This window comes from Melospiza georgiana, chromosome 2 (genome assembly GCF_028018845.1).
Source record: "Melospiza georgiana isolate bMelGeo1 chromosome 2, bMelGeo1.pri, whole genome shotgun sequence".
In the NCBI taxonomy this organism is placed as follows: domain Eukaryota; kingdom Metazoa; phylum Chordata; class Aves; order Passeriformes; family Passerellidae; genus Melospiza; species Melospiza georgiana.
The window spans coordinates 111,466,651-111,490,647 of record NC_080431.1 but is presented as its reverse complement, the minus strand read 5'-3'; the positions used below and the strand labels follow the sequence as shown (position 1 = coordinate 111,490,647).

Here is a 23,997-nt window from a genome sequence, read left to right as displayed (position 1 = left end):
CAGAGAAAAAAGAAATCCTTATACCAAAACTTTTCAGATCTGCAACCTTCCCAACTACCTGCCAGAACCAGAAATGATTTTGTCAAACCTTAATATTTAGCTACTAAGAGAAGATTCTGCCCTTCCTTGGTACAGCAAAGAGTGACAGGAGGACCATGGTGCTGAGTGGGTCCTTTTGACCCTTCTGAACTTCCCTGATGGCAACTCCAAGGGAAAAAAATTACAATCCTTCACCCATTCAAGGGACTAGAGAAAGTCAGAGGAGGTGGAATGGCATTGTGAGGCTGCTTTTGGGGAAAAGAGGGAAATGGGGCAGGAATGTGTTTTCTGTGTACTAACTCCAGGATAGCTCAGCCTGGAGAGGAGAGCAAGGGGAGACAGAGCCAGGACCTTCCTAGCAATGCCACTGACAGAAAATTCTACTTAAATATAAAAAGAAGCCTTTTTACTGTAAGGGTGGCCAAGCACAGGAACAGGTTGCCTAGAAAAGGCAAAGAGCAGAGATATTCAAAACCAAGTGGGCACAGCCCAGGGCAATCTGCTCTTGTGGGCCCTGCTCTGAGCAGGGGGCCGGACCAGAGCATCTCCAGAGGTGCCTCCAGCTGTGGCCATGCTCTGACCCTACAACTGAGCCAAATCCTAATCTGAGTATGCTCATCCACTCTTCAGATAGATGGTGTAGATTTTATTCATTTAGAGACCCTTAGATTCAAGTCCAAGTTTGACTTGGCTTACCTGTGTGTTGGTGGTTTGTTTTTTTTTAATATTTGTTCTACCAAAATAAGGTAGCAGTCCCACAGTGCTTAGAGAATAAAATCAAAATAGGACAAGTGCATTCACACTACAACTCTGTCCATGTTTTGTGGTCCTGGGTGTGTAGGAGTTAAATGAGCATTATTTACAGACATTTTTGATGGCATAATAAAAAATACATGTATGGATGAAAATGGGAGCCTGGCATAAGAAAGCTCATGATTGATTCAGCTCTGCAAGACCAAAGACAAACAAATCAATATTTATTTAAGGAGCCTGAACAAGTTTCATTTTCTGTTCCACTGCTAAGAATTTTCCACAAGTTCATATTTGATCAACTTAGCTCTGATCAAATTTAAACAGCTCCATGTGGAGTGTGTATCTTGCAGTCCATTGCTATTTTAACCGGAATTTTGACTACTTAATCACTGGCTTATTCCCAGAAAAATTAAAGCAAGTATAGCATTAGCCATTTCACAGATGGCAAAACGAAGAGACAACACTGAGCTTTATCTTTACATTAGCAACCAAAGTAAATCACAAGAACAGACTAAATTTAACCTCCAGACACTTCAGATTTCACTTACTCCTTGATTTCTAATGCGGACAAAATAATTGACTTAATACAGCCCTCTCAAAGAGGTTGATCCAAGTGTACTTCCACAAAAGAACTCTCATCACTTCACAGATTCCCCTGGATATGTACTGGCACACCTCAAGTTACAACACAGAATGACATATTCCCAGTTTAATTCAGGGAACAAAGGAAAAGAGATTCTCTTGTTGGCATTAATGACACAAAGCTCCTTCAGGTGAAGCAGCTTCTCATCTTCCATATCACAGCACAGTGTTCAATGATTCCCTGCCACCCCATGACCCCTTCCTACTTCACTTGTTCAGAGAGTAAGAGCCTGAATGAGAGATGTGGGACTCCAGGGGCTCTCCAAAATTCAATTTATTCCATCCAAGAGGTTACAGCAGCCCAGGGTGGTGGGTGACAGAGCTGTGCCCACAGCTGTCAGCTCCAGCTGCAGGCAGGCCTGGAGACCCTTTGGTTTGGTTACAATGCATTATAGACCTTTCTTTGCTGAGCATCTTAATACAGCAGAACCAATCTATACCTTAGCTTTTCTCTACAGCCTATCATGACTACTATAATCATTATATTCATGTTACTACTCTACAATCACTAAAAGTTAGTACATTACAGTTTAAACCAGAAGTTGTTTTTCAGATTTCTTGCAGTGGAAAAAAAATCTGAGACCTTTTTTCTACTTGCAACATTGGCAAGCTTGTTTGCCTGTGCTATCTTTCTGCTTGGTAAAAACATCTTCTTGTTTGAGATGGGTTTATCCTTTGCTCTAAGTCATCAAAACCCCCTTCTAACTAACACACCCTCTGCCTCCTTGGTTACCCAGTCAGACTGGCTCAGCAATTCTTTTCTTCTATATCAAAACTTGCTTTCATTTCTATTCCTTCTTCAGATTCTACATTCAAAAATTCTTTCTGCCAAGCACACATATCTGTGTCAAACTTTCTTGTCAAACTTTCATCCTTCCCAACATCAGAGACCTTTCCAGAAGAATACCTGTCCATGAGCTGCAGCCCATTAAAAGGCTGCTGGACAATGGCAGGCCATGAGCTGGTGTGGGATGCAAACACCTTACTCTGCTGTGTATGGGAAAAAGACCTGGAAGAGACAGAGAAAGGTTCTTTGCCAGAACCATGTGTCCAACTTCTGGCCCTCTTCAGAAAAGGCTGGAGGGAGACTGGCAGAGTGCAATGGGAATGACCAGAGACAAAGGAAACATGACACACATGGGAAGATTGGAAGGATTAGGATTGTTTAGAGAAGAAAAAAAAAATAAGGGTAAAAATTGTAACAGTCTTGAAATTATAATATAAAGAGCTTCTGCAGAGAGGAACAGTTTCTTGCTATTTCTCATTGGAAAGGACAAGGAAATCAGGCTTAAATTACAGAAATATTCAGATTATGATTAGGCTGGACTTTCTAACAAAGCAGTGTGTCAGACACCCAGGGCAGACTGCAGATCCCTCACCACTGACTGAGGGTATGAAGAGCAAGTGAGGAATGACAGGCACAGGGGCACCTTCCTGTGGGCTACATTACCTCTCAAGGTCCCTGTAGGCTCTCTGATTGTGGTATGATATTATTTGGCTGCCAGGACCGAGCAGACAAACTGCAGAATGCCACCAGTATGGAATAAGCAATAATTACCATCTTCCAATTCTGCACTGACCCCCCAGCACAGAGCTGCTTTGTCCTGTGCTGCTTCTAGACCCATTCACACAATTTTAAGAGCAACCTTCATTTAAGAGCAGCCTAAATATGATCAGCATATCCCAAATTTATAATCCTCAACCATGTTAACATTGTACCAATGAGGGACTGGAAGCATCCTTTGAAGAAGATTAGCCACACAAAATAACTAAATGCCTTGGACAGACAGAAGGTGTATTTATCTGCCACGTTCTTTTTCCTCCCAGATAATTCAATGCTATCAGACATCCCTTCCATCTCACTCATGATCCACTGCTCTTCAACAAGAGATACCAAGCCATTAAAATGAAGGATTCAGGAATGCTGATCTACTGCAAAAATAGATTTATGGTTCCTCTCTCAGACATCAAAATATACTGAGCTGAGAAACACCAAATGACTCAGCCACAGCTTGGACTGCTATTAAAATACTTTTTGATCCTGTTTGCCTAAAATGAAGCAGCTATTTTAATTATTTTGCCTTGGTACTCCAGCTCAGTAACTGTCAATTGAAAATAAGCCTACAACACAGATAAGAAATAACTGGTTTTGACAGGATATTGTCCCTGAACTCTGCTGTAATGGAGTGGACAGAAGGTTACACAACATCACTCAGTGTAATCTCAGGCTTGTCAATGGTCAGAGAACTCCCTGCCATGACAGACACAAAGACATGTTTTGACAGATCATCTCATCAAACACAGTGACCTGATTGCATATCTTGAATTCAATTTCTTTTTAAAAAAGGGGTAGAATAGAGAAGTTGGGTGACAGCAGGACCATGGGACTTGCCCATTTCAATTGATGCTCTCAGCAGAGCTTCACTGCTGCTCAGAGGCAAGGCTGGGAACCTGCTCTGCAATCCTTGCCCAGCCTGCCAAGGGGGCTCTAGGCTGATTTTAACATTGTCCAGCTGAATTAACACAGAAAAGCAGGATCTGCTGATTTAATGGAGGTGAGACGAAAGAAGAGGATCTTTTTTACATCTGCACCCTGACAGTTGTGGTGCATAGTTCTGATACACCTTTATGTAAAAAGCCAATGTTCTAACAATGTGTATTAAATGGCTACAGAGGAACTTACAGCTTACTTTTGTCCCTCCATTTCAGTACTGTGAAGTGCTGAGGATGCTACACTTTTACAGAGTAATTGTTGTTAGCCTGGTGCTCTTTTCTTTCTCCCTGGAGCAGCTCAGTCCTTCATATCCTCCTTTTTTAGCCTGGTACCACAGAAAAGTTACTAACAGCATCCCTGTTCAGGTTACACACTGATTTATTGTATTACATGCATGTAACATGAAAATGTCAGTGTCAGAAGTACAGCAGTGCTCATGAAAAAGCCTTTATTTGCTTCCAGACATCAGTAGTTGTCTCAGTTATTCCTCAAAGAAAATATGGAATAAAAGACATAAGGCTGTGCTCTGATTTGCAAGCACTGAATCTGATGACAGCTATTTCTGTAAATGCATGAGTGTATGCAAAGAGAATATGGGGACAGAATGGGTGACAAACAAAAAACAAGCAGACAAAAAGAGTCATTTTCCTCAACAAAAATGTAGTTTACTCCTCTGCCTGTCCTCTTCTCCCTGTGTTTACTTTTAGCTTCTTATAAATTGAGTACATTGGCCATCAGATCTCCACCAGTCTGTCAAAGAACGTGATTTTAGTTTTAAATCTCCCCTGCTCTGGGGACTACATCATTTCTTTCCTTTTTCCCTTCATCCTTGAGTTCTGCTCCCCCCTACACCTTTCAATTTTTCTACTTTGGCCAGCAACTAATTCTTTTGCTTTTAAAATAATTTTTGAAATGTCTCTTTCTTTGCCTCTCTGCTCAGCCTCTGTCAAATGTCTTTTTCCCCATGCCTGCCTGCTTGCCTCCAACACTTCAGCACATAAGCATGTTTGATATGCACATTCCTCCTTTCTGCTGTGTCATCCAGTGCTACCTGGGAGCTAACACAGTTCTCTGTGGCTTTTGGTCCTGCCTAAGAACCAGGGGGGAAAAACATCAATGCCAGATATTGCTACCTGCAGAAACGCAGCATGGTATTGAAGTTCTTTGGTGCACACGTAAAACACAGCACACAAAAATCCGTAAACCCAGATCTGAGGACCCTGTGCCACCAAAGTGACCCCAAAGGAAGTAATGCTGTGGAAAACAGCAGGTGCACCCTGCGCCAGAGAAATGCCCTGCTTCAGGCACTGATGGCTCCAGATGTTCCCAGATGTTCAGACACCAGACACACCCCACAGGCCCAGGCACTGCCCAGCACCAGCCTGCCCTCCCTGCAGCTCCCGCGCTCTGCTCCAAGCACTGCACGGGGCAGGGACACTGCCTGCAACACCTCTGCCCCCAAAGAGCACCACAAACCCCACAGGGTGACCTCAAAGCTCTCCATGGATAATGAGGAAGGTGACTGAACTGACAAAGTTTAAGAGTTAAATGCTGGCATATGAAATTTAAAGGAGTCAGGAGAAGGATGGAGAAGTAGAGATCAATTCTGGATACAAGAGATGCATCGCACAAATAGATTTCCTCTTTTTTTTTTTTTTTGTTAAAATCTCTTATTGTAACATCAGTATTACTTCTTTGGCTGCTTTTTCAGCAGAAAGATGCTGCTGCACAGGCAAATGTTCTTCCAACAGCACAAAGAGGTACAGAGGTACAGTACTGCTTTTGTACAGAAATGTCTTTTTAATACCGCTCTTCAGCTCTAAGCAGTTGAAATCCATATTTCTGCAGCAGAATACATAACTTATGTCCTAAACTTGTGTCAATCAAACCTCCAATTCCAGCAGGATCCAGTCTGTATTACAGTGCTTTTTTGCAGGCTGGTAAACAGTGCACTTGAAATTCAACATTTTGAACCTCCAGTTTTCTACTTTGACTCTACAGCTGAATATTCAGGGTCCACTGCATTGAACTGAATCCAGCCATTATCAAGATGTCCTCATCTCCCAGTCTGAAGGCTGTTAAAATAAAAAGGATTTGCACTGCCTTGCTGAAGAGAAACGGGAAAATTCTGAAATGTATACCCAAATTATTTTAGATTCCTTAAAAAAAAATAAAATCCAGATTCAAATAATTTCCTTTGTTTTACTGTTTACTTTAGAAAAAGCCAGTTTTCAAATTCTGGTTTAAATTCATCCATTTAAGCAAACTAATGCAAAATTTATCCCCTGTGTGTAATTTTGAAAACCATGGCTAGGAGACTGTACATTTAAAAGAAGCAGGCTAGGATGGAAAGATTTTATCTTTACTGTTAACTCATTTTAATCCTCTGGCAAAAAAAGAGATCCTGGCTGTGGGGTGACCTGTGTGAAACGAAATAATGAAATCAGCACAGTCCCAGCTAGCACCATATCTGATATTTAAAACACCACAAGGTTTCACATAAACTGGCAAATTCTTCCACAGAGAGAAAGGACTTTAATGGCCACAGTGGAGGAATGAAATCTCACCTCAAAGGCCAAGCCTCCCTTTTCAGGCACAGGTGAGAATTAAAGCCTGACATAGGGATTCTGCACTACAGCACTTGGAGGAGCATCAGTTTTGTGGGCATTTTGCAGAGCTCCCTTCAAAGATCTTTAATTTGAATGTCTTTCAGAAACACTATGTTCAGCATTAATACATTCCACGTTGTAAATGAACACATTCTAGGCAGGACTCAGCAAGATTCTTCCTCTCACACTTTCCATTTTTTCCTACAAGATTGAAGAAAAAGAAAAAAGCAGAGCAAAGTAGCCTATAAGAGTCTTTAAACACTCACTGACTATCTGGAGGGAAGGCTCTAAGGAACAAATAACATCATCTAGAATTGTCTGAGGAGCTGAAACAAATTAGTTTTCACTTATTTGTATCTTCACTCCCAAAATATTAAAAAACACATACTGGTTGGACATGTCAGGTTCCACACACTGCACATCCATCCACTCCACTCCCTGTTAAATTAACACCTGGCACTCCCGTGCTCTGGCAGCCAGGTCCCAGACATCCCACAGCAGAGCTGTTCCTGCTTTCCACGTGCCAGGTGACTCATTCAGCTTGGTTTGCAATCCCATGAGGTCCAAGACAAAAGAGGCTCTGGTGACACACAGCAGCCAGGATAAGAATGGTTCTCAGTAGGGCTCCACACTCAACAAGGTCCTGCTGGAAAGACCAAGGTCCTTTCTGGGCAGGCCTGTCGGTTTCTCGGCTGTTTAGGTGGCCTGGAAAGGCCCAGAGTGACCTTGGGCAGCCCGGCGCTTCAAAGGACGAGGAGAGACTTCTGATCTTGTTTCGGTCTCGGTGTTTATTAATTGTTTATCTAAAAGATTTTCTTTCAGCCCGACAGAGGTCTGCACAGCAAGTCAGCCATGGGCACACTGAGAGCCCCCGGGGCGGTCACTTATCTTTATACCCGAAGTTACGTGTACAATATTTATAATTTTTCCCCAATACCTTCTACTCTTATTAACCGGTGCACTTTTAGTAAAGACCAATCCCAAAGTGCCACCATCACCACAGAAGATGGAGGCCAAGAAGAAGAAGAAGAAGGACAGGACACGCCCCAATTCCTCCATCTTACTTCTCTAGACCCCCCTGTACAGAAATCCTAAACCCTGTGTATTATACTCTAACTAACTTATCCCTTCACCATTCACCCCAGTGAAATCCTCCCAGTCCTCATACAGATGTTATCTCCTGTGTAGGATCAAAGTCCAGCCACCAGACACTTCTGACAACATTCCAGGACTCCCGAGCCCCCCAAGGGTGGTCTTGGTTGCTCTGCACCCTCATCCTGAGGTGCTGAGATCCCACACAGGCCCTGGCAGAATATCAGAATTATGCACACTCTGACAGGATAACATCCCTGGAAACACACACCAAGTTGTAACTTAGCACTGGCTGGAAAATGAAAATTGAGATGTCCCTCTGCCACACAGACAGGAACCACTGTGGCACTGGAGAGCCTCCACAGGTTCTCAAGATTCTCCAGTCCCTCGGCAAACAGGTTTGGCCACGTTGCTGCCAGTGTGCTGGTTCACCCTGTCACCCCTGCAACTGCAGCAAGGGTCTCTCATGGGGTCCCCAAAGTCTTGTGAAAGCAGGGTCTCCAATGCAATCACAACCCCAGGCTGTGGCAAACACTGCCCTGTGTTAGAGTCTGTTCGAATTTTCCCTCATCTGCCTCACGATCACCATTTGTGGACCACTGAAGAGAAGACCCTCCTGTCTAGCCCTGCAGGACAAAGTCACATGCCAGCAAGGCCCCAGATCTGAGAGCACTGCTAAGTTAATGTTTTCACAGGTGTTGTTTGCTGTATGATACACTGAGCCCAATGAGAAGAAGATGAGGGCACTGTGCCCTTTTTGCAACAACAGCCTTGGAAACTCTCCTACCTCTCGGCCTGGCTGGACTTCTCCTGAGTTTCGGGTGGTCTCCCACAGAAGACCCTCACCTGTTTTACAACCACCATGACAGACAGACTGAGATGTCAGGAACCTCTCCATCAAGGATTCAGACAGGAGACCTCCATGTGAAGAGGCCCCTCTTCTCCTTCCAAGGACTGGGACTGAAACCCCCAGCCCGGGGAGGTGTGTGGGGGAGGCAAGCTGACCAAAGCGAGATGCTTGCCTGCAGGTTGAGACCACTGGACCATGACAACAACAGCTCTCTTTTACTGCTGAGAACATGGACTATCTATTCCCACCCCCCCTTGCAATTTTCAATAGAATTATCATAATAAAAACCTCTGAGTTAGCTAGACATTTTGAGATCTCCCCAACGTAACAGGCTCAACTGGACTGGACCAAAGGACTTCGTCTCTACGCTTGGTGGCTATATCCCCCTCTTTCTCTCTCTCTTTCTCTATCTTTTTCTCTTCCTTAATCTCTCTATCGCATTTTGCTGTGATCACTCAATAAAGGTGCATTTGTTTTGATTATTACTGCAACCCCCCCTGTGCTGTGTTGGTTTTTTTGCACGCTGAGATCAAATCCACGAACCATCACGAAACACCCGTTCGTAAGGACGGATCGTGACACCCTGTCTCCTACAGGGCACCGCTGCTGTCTGTGCTGCTGCTGCTGCCAGCGTAGTCAGTGGAGCCCATGCACAGAGTCAGTTATTAAAAGATAACCCAAGCTGTGCTAAAAGGCAGCAACATCTTTAGCAGATGGTAATACAAGGAGCCACTTGAACTTCTGTACCTTCCCCATCATCTGACAGTTCCATTGCCAGAAGGGAGTGCATCGACCCAGGCACACCACGCTCCATCAACCACGAAATGGGACTGAAGCAGCACGGAGAGAAATTGGGCAGAGGATAAGAGATCATCCAAACAGAGGGATGGGACCACCATTTTAATGGTGCCTTACTGCTGTTTGCCCAAGCAAACAGAGAGTGAGTGAAGGTAATTAAAAGCAGGACTGACAGATTTCCCCAAGGACACACAATGAACCAACACTACAAGCATTAGAAAAAGATGTACTTAAGAGAGAATAAAACAATTTTTCCCCCCTGAATGGTGAAAACACAGCAGTTAAAGACAGCTACAGTACACACACCTTACACAAATGACACATCATTTCTGCCAAAACAATATTTTACCTATCTCTGTCTGAGAAGCACTGACTGCAATATAATGGAAATTAAAGAAGGGATGAAAATAAACATCTTTCCTAAAGCACAGTGCATCATGAAAGTCAAATCCTGTTAAGCCTTGACTGATGAAGTAATCCTTACTCATGCAAAAATCCCAATTAATTAATCAGGGAAAAATGCTGTATTAGCCTAAAAATCTGAAAACCAGCTGAATGCAAATGCCTTCTTCAGATGAGGTCAGTGTTATCCAACGGACTGGATCCTTCAGGACAGTCCATTAACTTCATGAAGAACATGTGGACCTTAAAGACACCAGGACTCTTTAGCAAGAAATTGAAGTATTGGGGCACAGCAGCTGAGCTAAACGTGTGTCTGCTGAAATAAAGCTGTCACCTTCCATCCCTGCTTGGATTAAACAAAAAACAAATACAACACATAAATTCTGAAATTTCCTCAAAAGGCTTTTTTCAAGGACAAGTGATTTCTCATATGTAGGTCACCATTTGACTCCTTCAGAGGAAAAAACCATGCAGGCAGCAGCAGCCGTGTTTCAACATAAGGAATGTATTTCACTTTGTGCTGGAAATATTTGCACAGTGTCCTCAAAAAAAAAAAAAAAAAAAGGGGAAAAAAAGGAATGTGGGTAACAAGAAAACATGCTGCAATGAGCCATGTGAGGCTGTGCACAATCAAATTACAGGAGGTAGCATTTTCCAGCGGTTCGAATCACAAGATATTGCTTCTATTCTGGGATGTACCTGGCTTACAGTTTGACCTTGGGTAATAAATGACATGCACTCTCTCTGGGCATCCCTTTCTTCACTTGTAAAAAGATGCAAGGTTTGGTCTGGCAATGTACTAATTAAAATAATTCTGTACTAGGCTGGGAATATTTATCGAAGGACACAAATTTTGCTGGAGCTTGAGTACATATAGACTAGAAATCATAATTCTCCTCACAAAGAAGCAAAATATTTCAGTTGTAAGTTTTTTTAAATCTTTAATAAAATCAAATATTTTTTTTTTCATTTTAAGAATTATTAGTGGTGTGCTTTGTTTATTGCACTAAGCATTTAAAATTACAATGTATTTGACAGAAGAAATAATACTATAGAAGGACATTGGCTCCTCAATGAAACCATCAGCAAGGGGTCACAGGATATATTTTTTTGGCAAAACAGCAATTAACCCACCTGCTAAATAGATTCCACAGTAAGTGCACACCTGTGCTTTTCTGTGGGGATGTGTAACTCTTTACAGCTGCCTTTAGTACAATTTGTCACCAAGCAAGCAGACAGAGCAGAACTCTCCCACTGCTCACGCTGCCTGTGAGAGGTGACTGCACCCACTCTCCCAACTGTTCAGCAATTGCTCCCAGGGATGTAAGGCAAGTGGAAATAACTTTAAATAAAGCAGCAGAGTGCAGGGTGCCACCTCCTTCTGCTGGAATGTCACACCACCATCGTAAGCACTGACACAAGTGCTGGACACACTCCCCCAGTGCAAACTGAACCAAGAGGGAGGGCTTCTTTCTCCAGGAGAAACCATCCCTTCAGGCAGGCACTGCTGCACAATGGATTGTGACGTGTCTACAAAACTTTTCTGTCACAGGAAAGACCACGAAATGAAAAATCTGGTTATGTTATGGTTACAAATAACATAACCACGTTTATGGTTGTGATTGTCAGACAATCCTCTACAAAGAAACAGCAGGCTTGGTATGCTACTTGAAATGCTTAGTGTGGTTAGGAATTCTAGTTCAAGGCAATCACAGCATTTAACATTCTTCCTGGCTTCTCTGGATACCCTGGAGCCTCCTGAGACCTCCGTTAAGTGAATCTCCTCAGACTCCAATTGCAGTGACTGGTATTGGATAGGGCAGAGCCACTAGTTTTACATCATTTATTTACTTATAAATAAATCTTGCTTCCTCTCCTGGGAGGGAAGAAAGCCAGAAGCATATGAACTTGCAAATCAGTGATTAACAGAGGAAACACAGATTGGACCTGACAAGAGGACAGGGGGAAAAAAAAATCTACCAACTGCCTGCTCAGATACCACACTGACCACTTAGTAACAATCACCACAGCAAACACAATCAGTTGCAATAATTATTATGCCATAATCAGTGGAAGCTCTGAACTGTCAGTTGCATTGTACTGACAATGACAACGTCGTGGGGTAAAGTCCCGACTACTGAAACCAATGCTGTGTTGAACCATAATCACATCTATCACATCTCACTCTCCCAGCAAAAACTTCCAGCTCTCATTCATGAACAGCACCAAAATACACGGCCAGATTTCCGAAAGTGTATGCTGGGGTTAGCAAGACCAAATACCTTTGAAAATCGGGTTCCTTGCTTACACATTACATCATAGCACCGCTTAATATTACAGGGTTCCTCTGTCAGTTTTACTCAACGCTGTTCCTTTCCTTACTCACTTCATTTTACGGAAATACTCTTGAAAAGCCCGGGGTGCCTTCTGCCAACTAATTCACCATCCGGCACCCAACAGCCGATGCTCTCGGCGTGCCCCGGGATGCAGCGCTCGGCTCCACAGCCGGGACCCCAGCCCGCTCCCTCCGGCCGAAGCCGCATCTTTTCATTTCGGGCAGGAGCGCTGACGGGAACAGCTCGCAGGGACTCATTCCCCGGGGGCTCCGAATCCGCACCCCGAAAGTGTAAGCCGCATACAGCCTCCAGCACCGAGGGCACCGTCCCGGCGCCGAGATCCGCCCCGGCCCGCCCTTACCTCCATGCCCAGGCGCTGCTTCAGCACCAGCGCGGCGCACAGGTACCCGGCGCGGCCCACGAACAGCTCGTCCGAGCCGCACTCGAGGAAGGAGAGCGGGGCGCACACCTCGCTCAGCTCCCGGAACTTGCCCAGCGGCCGCGCGTACTCGGGCAGCCCCAGGGCTCGGTAGACCAGCGCGGCCACCGCGTACACGCCGGCGCCGCCCAGCAGGAAGGCGGCTCGGGTGTCGGCGTCGGCCTCGCCGCAGCCCTCCTGGTAGCGCAGGCAGGCGTCCACGACGCGGCGGGCGGCCCGCAGGTACGAGTCCCGCGACGGCGCGAACAGCGGGCACTGCGCGACGTGGTACAGCATGTAGGCCACGCCGGCCACGCCGCCGTACAGCCCGCCCGGGCAGCCGCGGGGGCCGCCCAGGGGCGGCAGCTCCCGCAGGATGCGCTCGATGGTGGCCGTCACCAGCGGCACCGCCGCCTCCCTGTCCGGCGCCGCCGCGGGGCTGCCCGGGTAGTCATCGAAGCGGTTGGCGAAGCAGCGCTGGCTCTCCATCCCCCGCCGGCGCGGCCGCTCTGCGCAGAGGGGAGCGGCGGGCGGGAGCTGCCGGCCGAGGGGGCGGAGGGAGCGCGGGGGAGGCGGGCGGGAGGCAGCGGAGAGGCGGGCAAGGGGCGCTCCCGCCGCCCGCGGCTGCCGACGGGGCGGGCGAGGCGCTGCTGCCGAGGCGGGGGCGATGCCGGTCGGGGGCGATGGGTGATGCCGGCCCGGAGCGATGGGCAATGGGTGATGCCAGCCCGGAGCGATGGGCAATGGGTGATGCCGGCCCGGAGCGATGTGCAATGGGTGATGCCGGCCGGGAGCGATGGGTGTTGCCGGTCGGGGGCGGTGGGCGATGCCGGCAATGGGTGATGCCAGCCGGGAGCGATGGGTGATGCCCGTCCGGAGCGATGGGCAATGGGTGATGCCGGCCGGGAGCGATGGGTGATGCCGGTCCGGAGCGATGGGCAATGGGTGATGCCGGCCGGGAGCGACGGGTGGTGATGCCAGCTCGGAGCCCCGGCGGAGCCGGTCCGGGTCCGGCACAGCGCGTTCCGTGCCCGCCCAGCGCCCCTCGCCCGCCGCTGCCCCACCTGCGCTCGGCGAGCGCTTCTCGGCCGCCGCCCGGGGTGGTTCTGCCCGGCCCCGGTCTCCGGACACGCCGAGGCTGAGCCTGATCTGGTGTCCGGCTTCTCCTGCCCTGAGACTTTTTCTTCACTCAGGGAAGCCGGTGCATCACCTTTGCCCGACCCATCTGTGCATCCCCGGGGAAAGGGGGTTAATCGGTCTCTTCCAGGGGCTGGAAGGGTGGCCGGAGAGCTGCTCAGTTATTCCTGGCTGTGGAACGGCCCCTCGGGGGCTGCTGCAGCCAAAGCTGAAGGATGGAGCCAAACCCAAAGGAGGGCAGCCCGAGGCCAGGTTACATGGGAAGCTGAGCGAGTCCCCAGCAGACCAGCGGTGGCACAAGGCCATCTTTGGCCCCTTTCCTTCATGCATGAGCCAAGCAGAGCTTAGGAGGAACAGATAATTTAGGTCAGTGAATTGATTCCAGTTAAAAGAAAAAAAAGGGGAAAAAAAGGAAAATCTTGCAGTAGAGATTAAGAGCAACTCTTTCATGATACAAATACACAGTTGTCACTTCTGCCCCTGATAATGCGAACTTCTGCACCACAAGTGAATTTCTCATCAAAGACCCGTGACTTATGGGCACCCGGTGATCTCTGGTCCTTTCTCTGGGCATGCAGCCTCAGTAATTGAGGACCTTCCCAAAGAGAGATGGAAGGTTGGAAGGTGCAGCTTGCTGGAGGCTCCAGGCAGTGACCAGCAGCTGGCACAGCAGTAACAAGCACCAGAGCACTGTCCTTTGGATGTTGAGAGACCTGCTCTGAAGTTGTGGCTGGATTCTCTCAGCTTTGTGCTGGCGACTTGTTTCAGCCAAGTTCCCTCAACCCCGCGCAGCTCCTCACTTGCACTTTCACACCCTGTTTTTGGTTCAATTGATCTGTCCTTTCTCTTTCCTTCTTGTTTATGTGGTTTGTGATCTGCTCAGAGATATTTGCTTTCACCCCCTGATTTTGGTTTCTTCACTTCTCTTCAGTGCCATTTTGCCATGTTTACATTCCAGATCCTCACCTACCAGTCTGTGTTTGTACTGTGTTCCTTAAAACCCTGTTTTCTGGCTTATTCACTGTTGTACCATATGTGATTTCTACACACCTTGTGTGGTTTTTACACACCTTGGCAGTGTAAAGCATTGAAAATGTGAAAATGCCCTGCAAATGGCCAGGACATCTCATTCATATGTTATTTTCTGTCATAAACTAGCTTCTATTGGTGCCCATTGATAAGGTTGGCAGTGTAGCTAAAGATTTTCCAGCAGAATTTCTGTTGGTTCTAGAAAAGTGTGTTCCCTAAATGCCTTTTTAAGTTAAAATTTGTGAGTTTTATTTTTCATTCTGACATAATTTATTTGACATTTTGAGGGTGCTTCCTTCATCTATTCAGTCTTCAAATTAAAAAGGCTCTCTGGATCTTTAGATCTCTGCCAGTTTCGGTGGCAAAGGATTTAAGAAAAATACAGATTTTATAAGAAAATTAGCTGAATTAGCAACATTTTTCTACATAAGAGTCAAAAGGGAGTCAGTAATGACATGCCAAGAAGGAACGTCTTCTGTGCTCTGGGGAATCTTCTGTTGAAATAAAGAGAGCTTAGCAAATGCCACAGAGCAATCGAGCAAGAAATGAGGATGACGGTTTCTGCTGTACTTCTTTTGTATGAGTATTAAACCACCAAAGCCAAAGGGAGAGAAAGACTGAAAAAACACATGCTTCTTGTAGCTGCAAACACCCCAAATCTTAAACTGCCCCTGTGTTCATGTACCAAAGTTTCATGCTTTCAGGTTGTGCTCTGTAGCTTTTTCTCTCAAACAAGCACAAGTGCAGTTCTAATACAACTGGAGAAGTTGGGCTGATTCTCAGGTGTACTTCATGTGTTTCTCACCAGATCATTTGAGATTTTCCTGCCTCTTCAGGGCAAAAATGAGCCTCCAGTGAGGGTCTTCAGCTTGACAAAAAATTTGAATCCCTCCTCTCACTCCTCTGCACTTCTGCAGCTCCTTGGTTTGTTTGCTTTGGGCATGCTGTGCCTCCTCTTTGCTCTATAAATCTGATGCCACAAGCCAAGGATCATGAAAAAAGTATGGATTGTACAAGGAAGGGATATGATCCTGGTGTGATGGGTAGAGGAGGGAACTGAAGCCTTGAAGCTGTTTGTTCTGTTTAGTAAATCCACCTTTCTGGAATACATATTCTGGAGATTTGCTTGTTGTACATGTTGATAAAATGTCTAATCATAGAATAAATAGGCTTGGGAGGAACTATAGGGTCTAGTTCAACCCATGCTCAAAGTGGCACCTGTTGGTGTACTTGTTCACGAATGCTGGTTCATTTCTACTTGTTTATTTACAGATTCCTTCAGGGAATGCAGGTGCCTGATATTTCCAAGAGAACACAATGGTCTCTCTTCAGTTGTTGTGTGGGGACTGGAGGCGTCTCCAAACAAATGTCTTACGGATTGATCTGTCATTTGTCTTTTATACTTTTTAGTGATGTACCAGTTTTGTATGCCTTCAGGAGTTAGGGATATCCCTGTGGCTGCAGTTTTGTTCTCACCCAGTACTCCACATCCCTCCTGAGCTGAAGGTGAGCACTGGGCCCCATGCACAGGCTGAGCTTCAGCAGCAGAGTTGTGTTAAATAGAGTAAATAATCAGCAGGGTTGTGCTACAGGCTTTTCAAGGCTGGTTTGAGTGAACCTGCTATTAAATCCAAACTCAGTTCCTACCTATCAGTATCAGCCCTTGGTTCTTTACTGCCCAGTGCTGCTCTTCCCCCCCACCCCCAGAGAGTTTTTCCACTGCAGGTCAGCTTTGCAGTTGGCTCCTTTCCAGCCTGGATGGGCTTTGTCCCAGGAATGCACACTCCTGCCCAAGAGGCTTTGGGTTTACAGCCCAGCCCTGCAGTCAGCTCACTTCTGATGGGCAGCTGGCTCTGGGGCATTTGGCAGAAAGGAATGAATTAGGCTGAGCTGCTTCATGCCCACATCAGAAAATAAGTATTTATATTTCCAGTATTCTCTGTTAAGGTTTCTTTGTGGGGCAAGAGGGGATGTGGATGGAATTATCACTGCATTGCACAGACCATGCTAGTAGCCAAAATTTGGAATAGTCTGACCAGTACTCATGCAGTGGAGGCAGCCCCAAGGGTTTCATAGCATTGTTATTTGGTAGCCAAATTGCCCCAGCAGTTTCTGGTTGCTCTGAATATATATATTCCATATATATATATATATATATATATATATATATATATTCAATATATTTTGATTATTCTGGTTACTTACCATAAGATTTCTTTTTTATTTCTCAGTTTGAGCTCCCCTGTTCTGTATGGACTCCACTTACAAAGCTACCCAAAAAGTTTTGTGGTTTTTATTCCATAATGATCATTTGGCAGTGATATGAACACCTGTTTGGAAAATGAAATGTTCTTGGCATTGCTCAACAGAATCTCTTTTCCTCAGTCAACCTTTTCTCTTGTAACTTGTGTGTAATAATACAAGTTGATAATACAAATACAATTTCTGCATAACCTAAGTCTTGGTGCATGCATTGCCATTTTATTACAGTGATTATTACACATCAGAAGAACACAGGGCTGCACTGAATTGCTTTTTGCTTCAGGAGCACACTGAATTTTTGTCCGCTACTCAGATTGATAAAATTTGGTAATTTAACAGGAATTGAATTTCTTTCAGACTGTCTTAATTACCAAATATGGTAGAAATTGGCCAACATGAGAAATTATGGGATAGTGGGAAATGCTGAATAGGTACTTGTACAGTCATGCATGTCTCTTCCTTAAGAGACAAGAATAGAATTTTTGGGCGTTTGTTTGTTGTTTTGTAGCAACTTGCATATTTTTGTAATGAGATACTGAAAGTACAGGTTGATGTACTCATTGCTTACAGAATTGATTTTTTTTACAAAATGTCACATTTTCCATTTGCAGGGCTAGGATGATTTTGTTAAGGGTTTCAGCTTAGGTAGAAACAGCTGTTACAGAGTCTCTGAAGAGAATATTGCTTCTTAAAGTATCTTTATGTAGAACTACCTGTGATGAGTGAATCACTCTTCAGCTGTTCACAAATGCCAGGGCTTTCTGCAGAGCAGGAAGTTTGAAATTCAGAGTTTTGGCTTAGCTGGTAAAACTCTAACTTTAAAATAGCAGTACCTTGACCCTATCTGGAACTTTTTGTCATAGGCTTTGTTATCCCTGATTTTCCTTTCCTTGCCTTGAGCCTGTTCAGATTAACAGGATGGTGGAATTTTTCTCAGACATGTCCCAATTAACAGTTTCTTTGTCCAGCAGGTTATCCCATTTTTTTATGCTCAAAGTGATTTCTACTGAACACAAGTATTCTTGTGTGCTTGGAGAGCAGTCATTCATCTGCAGCTCTCTGCATGGCTCTGGCATTGTCTGGCAAAATAAGGAAGCAAAGAATCCCACTGGGCACTCTGCTGTTGATATTTAAACCAAACTCTTCTTTTCGTCTCATCAATTAGTCTGTCAGTACAAAATATATTGTAAATTCTAAATTTCCTTAAGTACATCTTTTCTACAATAGATGTCAGTGTGATATCCAAGATTTTAATTGTAACATTTTTTGTCACAGCCGGAATTTGGAAGCATTTCAAAGTGCAGGAACAAAAATCAATATAGGAAGTCAACTAGTACATTTTGCTATTGCTTTGGTGTTAGCTGATCTCAATAATTGCTGTGATGGAAATAATAGACTTGCATTAATAAACCATGCTTCTACTTGCCAGGGCAGGGACCTGACCAGGAGGAGTCCCTGCCTGGTGATGAAGAGAGCTGGGAACAGTGACTGGGCCTTGGGAGTGATGCAAATTGCTTGGATTTCAGGCTGTAACACTGAGTGTGATAAGAAAATGTCATGGAGTCTTACATACAACTAATGAGGATAATGATAATAATGATAATGATGATTTTATGTCCTTGAGGAAAGCTAACACCTGCAGAAACAAGTTATGCTTTAGCAATATGCTAAGGAAGTTAGAAACATGATAATGGAAATGGAAGATTTCCAACTTCTGAGTCATCAAAACCAGTGCAGCATTTGACCTTCTTTGAAATTTCCATCTTCGCCATGCTTTGGCCAGGTCTGGGTCTGTTGGTTTGACATATTTCTTAGTTTCTTGTGATAATGGTGTGTGTTACAAGATGTACACACACACAGACACCCCCAAATACAACATTGTCCATAAGCAAAACCTCTCCCAGGTGTTTTGGTGTTTGCTTGATTGTTTGTTTTGGTGGGGTGGGTTTTTTGTTTGTTTGTTTGCTTGTTTTGATTGAGGGTTTCTTTTGGTTTTTTGGGGATTTTTTTTGTCAGATTAACAAAACTGTAAGACAAAGTTGGGTTTACAAAAATGAAAATTTTAATATGAGACTTGTCCTGAGAACCTTCTAGTCCAGCTGTTTCCAGTTTTCCCTAAGAAGTAAGCAGCCCAGGTTAGGGAACACAGAATCATGCAAATTCACACAGGTGCAGCTTTGTGCACCTGAGAGCAGCCTGATCTGCATGCTTTTAGAAGTTGCAGAATACTGACTGCTCTCCATGGGATGCTGATGCATTATCACTTACAGCTGCAAACCTAGGAAAGCATAAAATAACCTGACCCTGGGTGCATTGTTCTTGTCCACTCAAAGAATGAAGCAGTTGGCTTAACTACGATTGAAAAGGAATGAGGTTGATGCCGAAGATACTGCAGTCTCCTCAAGAATTTTTTTTTTTAATTGACACATTTTAAAGCTCAATTCATTATATAGAATGACAGAATGGCTGAGGTTGGAAGTGGCCCAGCTCCCCTCCCTTCTCAAGCAGGTCACTTAGGGTGAGTTGCACAGAACTGTGTCTGGGTGGCTTTGGAATATCTGAGCACAGAGACTCCAGGACATCCCTGGACAGCCTGTGCCAGTGCTCAGACACCCCCACAGTAAAAAGGTGTTTCCTGATGTCCAGACAGAGCTGTGTTTCAGTTTGTGCCTTTTGCATTTTATGCTGTCACTGGGCGCTACTTAGACAACCCTGGCTCTGTCCTGATTGAACTTCTCTTCCAGGTGTTCCTCTGCACTGATGAGGTCCCTCTCTGAGTCTTCTCCGGGCCAAGCAGTCACAAATCTCTCAGCCTTTCCTTGTGGGAGAGGTGTTTCAGGCCCTTTAAAATCACAGTGACCCTTTGCTGGACTCTCTCCAGTAGCTCCATATCTGTCCTGGGGAGCCCAGAACTGGACACAGTGCTCAAGTGCAATTCTTGTTCTGCTTAAGTTTGACAATCCATACAAGTTTGCTTGGTTTTTATGTAAATGTTGCAGCTGCACTGAAAATAGGTCTCAGAAGAGAAAATAATTAAGGAGGTCAGAGTTTATTCTTAATAATCCCGAAACAATGCATGGAATGCTTCTCTTTAAATGCTGTGATAATATTTTCTTGGGAAAGTGCCAAGAACATTTCAAAATCAATTTCTGTTCACATTCATTTACAGCTCTTGCACTTATTGCACCGTCTGTCTTCATTTCACTGCTCTGTACTACTCTGATGGGATGCATACAGCTCTGCTAAACTGTGCTAAAGATCCATCTGTGGAAGTTTATCTGCTATTTTGCTTGTTAAGCATCCAAGAGGGAGGTAACAGAAATATTAAAGGTACTGTACTCTGATCTGGGTTTTTTTTAGTAGGAGCGGGTTTTATGGGTATTTTCAAGTTACAAATTAATATAATGTGAAATGTTATTATTGGACTTTGAACAAAAATATTTTGCTTTGTTTTTGCACCCTCAAGTGTGTAAGCTATGATTAAGGAAATATTTACATCTAGGATTTGTCTTGGATGCGTGAATAGTCCCTCACTGCTCTCAGTACTGTTCACAATGTCATGGTCTAAGTTTGTTTCAGAACACTGTTAAGCATTTTTGGTTTTCTATTTTTTGATTTTCAAACACCTTTCTTAAAAAATAGAGGCAGAGGATATATAAAAAATAATTCACAGCTTCAGGAATTATGCAAGGCAACATTCTAGTTGGTAAGGCAAAATGTTCAGGTACTAAGATATAAATTTGAATGGGGTATTACAAAATTAGCCTCTGATTCAGTAAACCATATGGATCAGAATTATTGCTTACAGACTTGATATAAAAAGCTCATGCTTGAGTGGATCAGACCAATGCTGCTCTGGAACAAGAGTCACAAGACTCCCCCCTTCCAGCTTTCTGTAAGTTGAGATTTCTCTGAAGTAAGCAGAATTAAGACTGTTTAAAGGGCATTTTAAGCCATTTAAGGCTTCACAAAGTAATACTAGTGAGTGGGTGAAAAAACCCCACTGTATTTCCTATACAAACATGGTTATTAAAACTTCTCTGTGTAAGGCAGATGAGTCACATTCTTTAATGATGAAAAAAGGCAATGTAGATAAAGGAAATTATATGTAATATTTATATACAATCTTACATTTTATATATAGATATGTATGTATGAGCTCAAATTTGAAAACAAAGCTTGTGGCGAGTCTGAAAATAGATTTAAAATGGAGGTCTTCCTTTCTCTAATTATTACTTTAATTATTGCACCTCATTAAAAACAAATGAATCCAGTTATGCATACTTATTTAGTGCTTGGTTTACTTGTAGGTCTCCACCATGCTGTTTGTAAAGCCAGCTTTTTTCATGCCACAGCGTTGTTTTCATCATTTGTGCAAAGAAGAGGCTCAACAGTACTTTTTAGGATCACAACTAGTTCAGAAGGGCTTGCCTGCATTTGCTGCCTTCTCTTGCTGCTCTGTTGCCCTGTGTCAGAGGCAAATGATGAAGCAAAGCCATCAGCTCTCCGAGTCAGGCACACAGTTGGATGAGAAGCCTCTTCTTGCAAAGGGGTGCTGGCTCGGTCAGTGGTCACTGCAGCAGGAGCTTTGTGCTTGGAGTGCAGCTGCTGCTGCTGGCAGGGCTGGATGCTGCCTCTCTGGATGCCCCACATTTGGGTGTTTGTTACTCGCTGCACAGTGACTTTCACAGACGTCAGTGTTTGTTACCTGCTGGGGAGAAATTCAGCCTCTGCATGTTGGCTGGTGTACAGAGTGTTCCCTCTCTTTAATGTCACGTCCCTTCCAGCCCACGCTGGCTCTGAGGCCCCAAGCCCAGCTGGGGTGCTCAGTCACATGTTCCCATATCTGTGGAAACACAGGGCACTGGGAATATTTCTCTGTCTGCTCTGGGGTGCCCTGACCCCCAGGGGAACACTGACTTTGACTCTCATTCATGGAGAAAGTTTCCCAGGCTTCAAGATAGACCAGAATCCACAAAAGTGTGAAATAGATTATAGACAGTAGTGTAGGTGTATCACTTGGTGAGAAATTTAGGTTTTGGGATTTTCAGTATGTTGTGGATGGAAGCAAGATGGAGGGCACAGAGTGTTGCCCTGGGTTTCTTCTTCATGCTTCTTCCTTCTCTATGGGTTTGGGTGGCATTTTGTGATTGGGCAGAAAATTCTGCATTGCAGCTCTTTGGGATCAGTTATTGGGTTAACAGGCAAAATAAACTAGGCATCCTTTCTTAATTGGATAATTTAGTCTTAAAAGACCTTTTAACAAGAGATTGTTGCCATTTTGTGCCTTCTAATGAAAAGCTGCCAAACTTACTGTAGTGAAACTGTTTTACTGATAAGGAATAATAAACACCTGAGTCTGAACATGAACTACAGTCTAAAGTGCCTTCAATCCAAACCCAGAGAAACCCACAACTGGTACCCCCACACATATCCACCTTTGGGTTTAGGCATTGTTGTGCTCAGGAGATGGAGTTAGCTTTCAATTATTTCTGATCAGAAGAACCCCATCTCAGCAGGAGATCAGCCTGATGTTTTCAGTGGCTCCCATTTGCATTAAGGTTCTGAACTCCTGTTTACATCAAGGTCCTGTTCTTGCATAATGTTTCCTGGAGCTGTGTCTGGATCAGCCTTGACTGTCACTCCAGTTGCTTTTCACTGCTTGGGTAGTTAAAAAAGATGGAAAAGCTAGTATATCTGACCTCATTATGCACAGGAATTTTCCACTGGCATTCTCCCCACCATTGCACAGAGAAAGGGTGAGAGAGGATGTTTTTCAACAGCTTTATGGCCCAGTGATGACCTCTTCCTAAAATAGCACCTAAGTAACCTCTGGAAGAAGGTAATGAACCTCCTACTCTTCCAGCCCCTGGAACACACATCCTGGAGAGCATGGACACTCCTTGGTGGCAGGCTGGATGTGGGCTGGGAAAGGAGCTCTGTGGAACTTGAGCAACATTTTGCTGCTGACATTGTATGTCCTTGGATCCCTGCTCTTCATCCTATGGCCCACAGACCTGACTGTTAAACATGTGAGGTTGGGACAGATGATTATATGTGTTTGTAACATTATTTGTTATTTCTTTGTAGCTCCCACTTTAATCCTTGGGTGAAAATGAAGGTTTCTGAAAGTCCATTTTTGGATTAAAGGTGACTTGCCAGGTGCAATTTTTTCCGTCACTAAAACCTCTCCCTGCCTTGCTTTTTTTAAAGTTTCCCCTCTCTTTTGCTTGCAGGCCTAGAAAGCTCAGGTTTTTCTTCTCCCAAAGAGTTCCAAGCAGAGGAGGAGCAGGCACTGATCACAGGGCAGAAGGGGTGAGACAGGAGCCAGGAAACTGCTGTGAAGTGCCACTGCCTCAGTTAGTTTATTTTCTCCTCCCTTGTGGAAGAACAAGGGATGGCAGCTGGAGCAGCTGGCAGTTTCTGGGGTAGGTTGCATCTAGAAAGAAGGAAGACATGGTAAAGTATGGCAGACAATAGACATGCAGCCACGGGCAGGGGCAATGTGACATAAGCCAAGTGTATCTGTGTCACACCCAGTGTGTGACATTTTGACAGCTCTTTCACATCAGAGGCACAAGGATCATGTATGGTTTTGGAGCCTATCTCTTAGGGCAGCATAAGCAGGATTAAAAACTTAAAATCGAGCCCTTTTTTTTCTTTTTAAATAAATTCAAAAGATGCTTCCTTCTTTCAGCACTTTTCTCCTCTGTGTAAGTTGGGGTTTTATGATTTTAGGAGTTAGTAATATCCCTTTCAGCACGTGACATAACTGAGACAAGAACTCATAAATGCATTTGGAACAAACAAGTCCGTGTTACTGAAAATAAGATCAGTTATGTGATTAAAATGAACGCAATCAAATTTAAAACTTGAGCCACTGCCGCTAAACAGACATACCTCTAATCAGTAAATTATGTCCTTCCAAGGAACATCATCATTTCAAAATGGAGAAACTGCATTAAACCCGTGTTCTTTGGGGAAGGAATGATGATGCAGCAATATTTCCACAATCATGGAAGCGCCTGTTAAAGGGAATCCGCGGGGATTTTCCCGATCCGCCCGCGCCCGGCGCGCCTCCGGCTCCGGTGCAAGGGCGACCCCTCGCGGTCAGGCCCCGCCATGGCCCCGCGGTT

At 44.6% G+C, this 23,997-nt stretch overlaps 1 protein-coding gene and 1 long non-coding RNA gene across 2 annotated transcripts in view; one reads left to right on the top strand and one right to left on the bottom strand.

The window, feature by feature from the left end:
- LANCL3 (LanC like family member 3) overlaps window positions 1-12,956 on the bottom strand; it is a 40,066-nt gene extending 27,110 nt beyond the window's left edge. The window contains exon 1 of the mRNA XM_058018974.1: window positions 12,377-12,956. Within this exon, the coding sequence (XP_057874957.1) occupies window positions 12,377-12,922 (546 nt within the window). The 5' untranslated portion in view covers window positions 12,923-12,956. The remainder of the gene's footprint in view (window positions 1-12,376) is intronic.
- Window positions 12,957-15,070: 2,114 nt separating this feature from the next.
- LOC131080595 (uncharacterized) lies at window positions 15,071-22,204 on the top strand. The gene is made up of 3 exons (XR_009114174.1): window positions 15,071-16,105; window positions 20,031-20,191; window positions 21,172-22,204. It is a non-coding gene; the product is annotated as an uncharacterized LOC131080595 (long non-coding RNA).
- The last annotated feature ends 1,793 nt before the right edge of the window (window positions 22,205-23,997 follow it).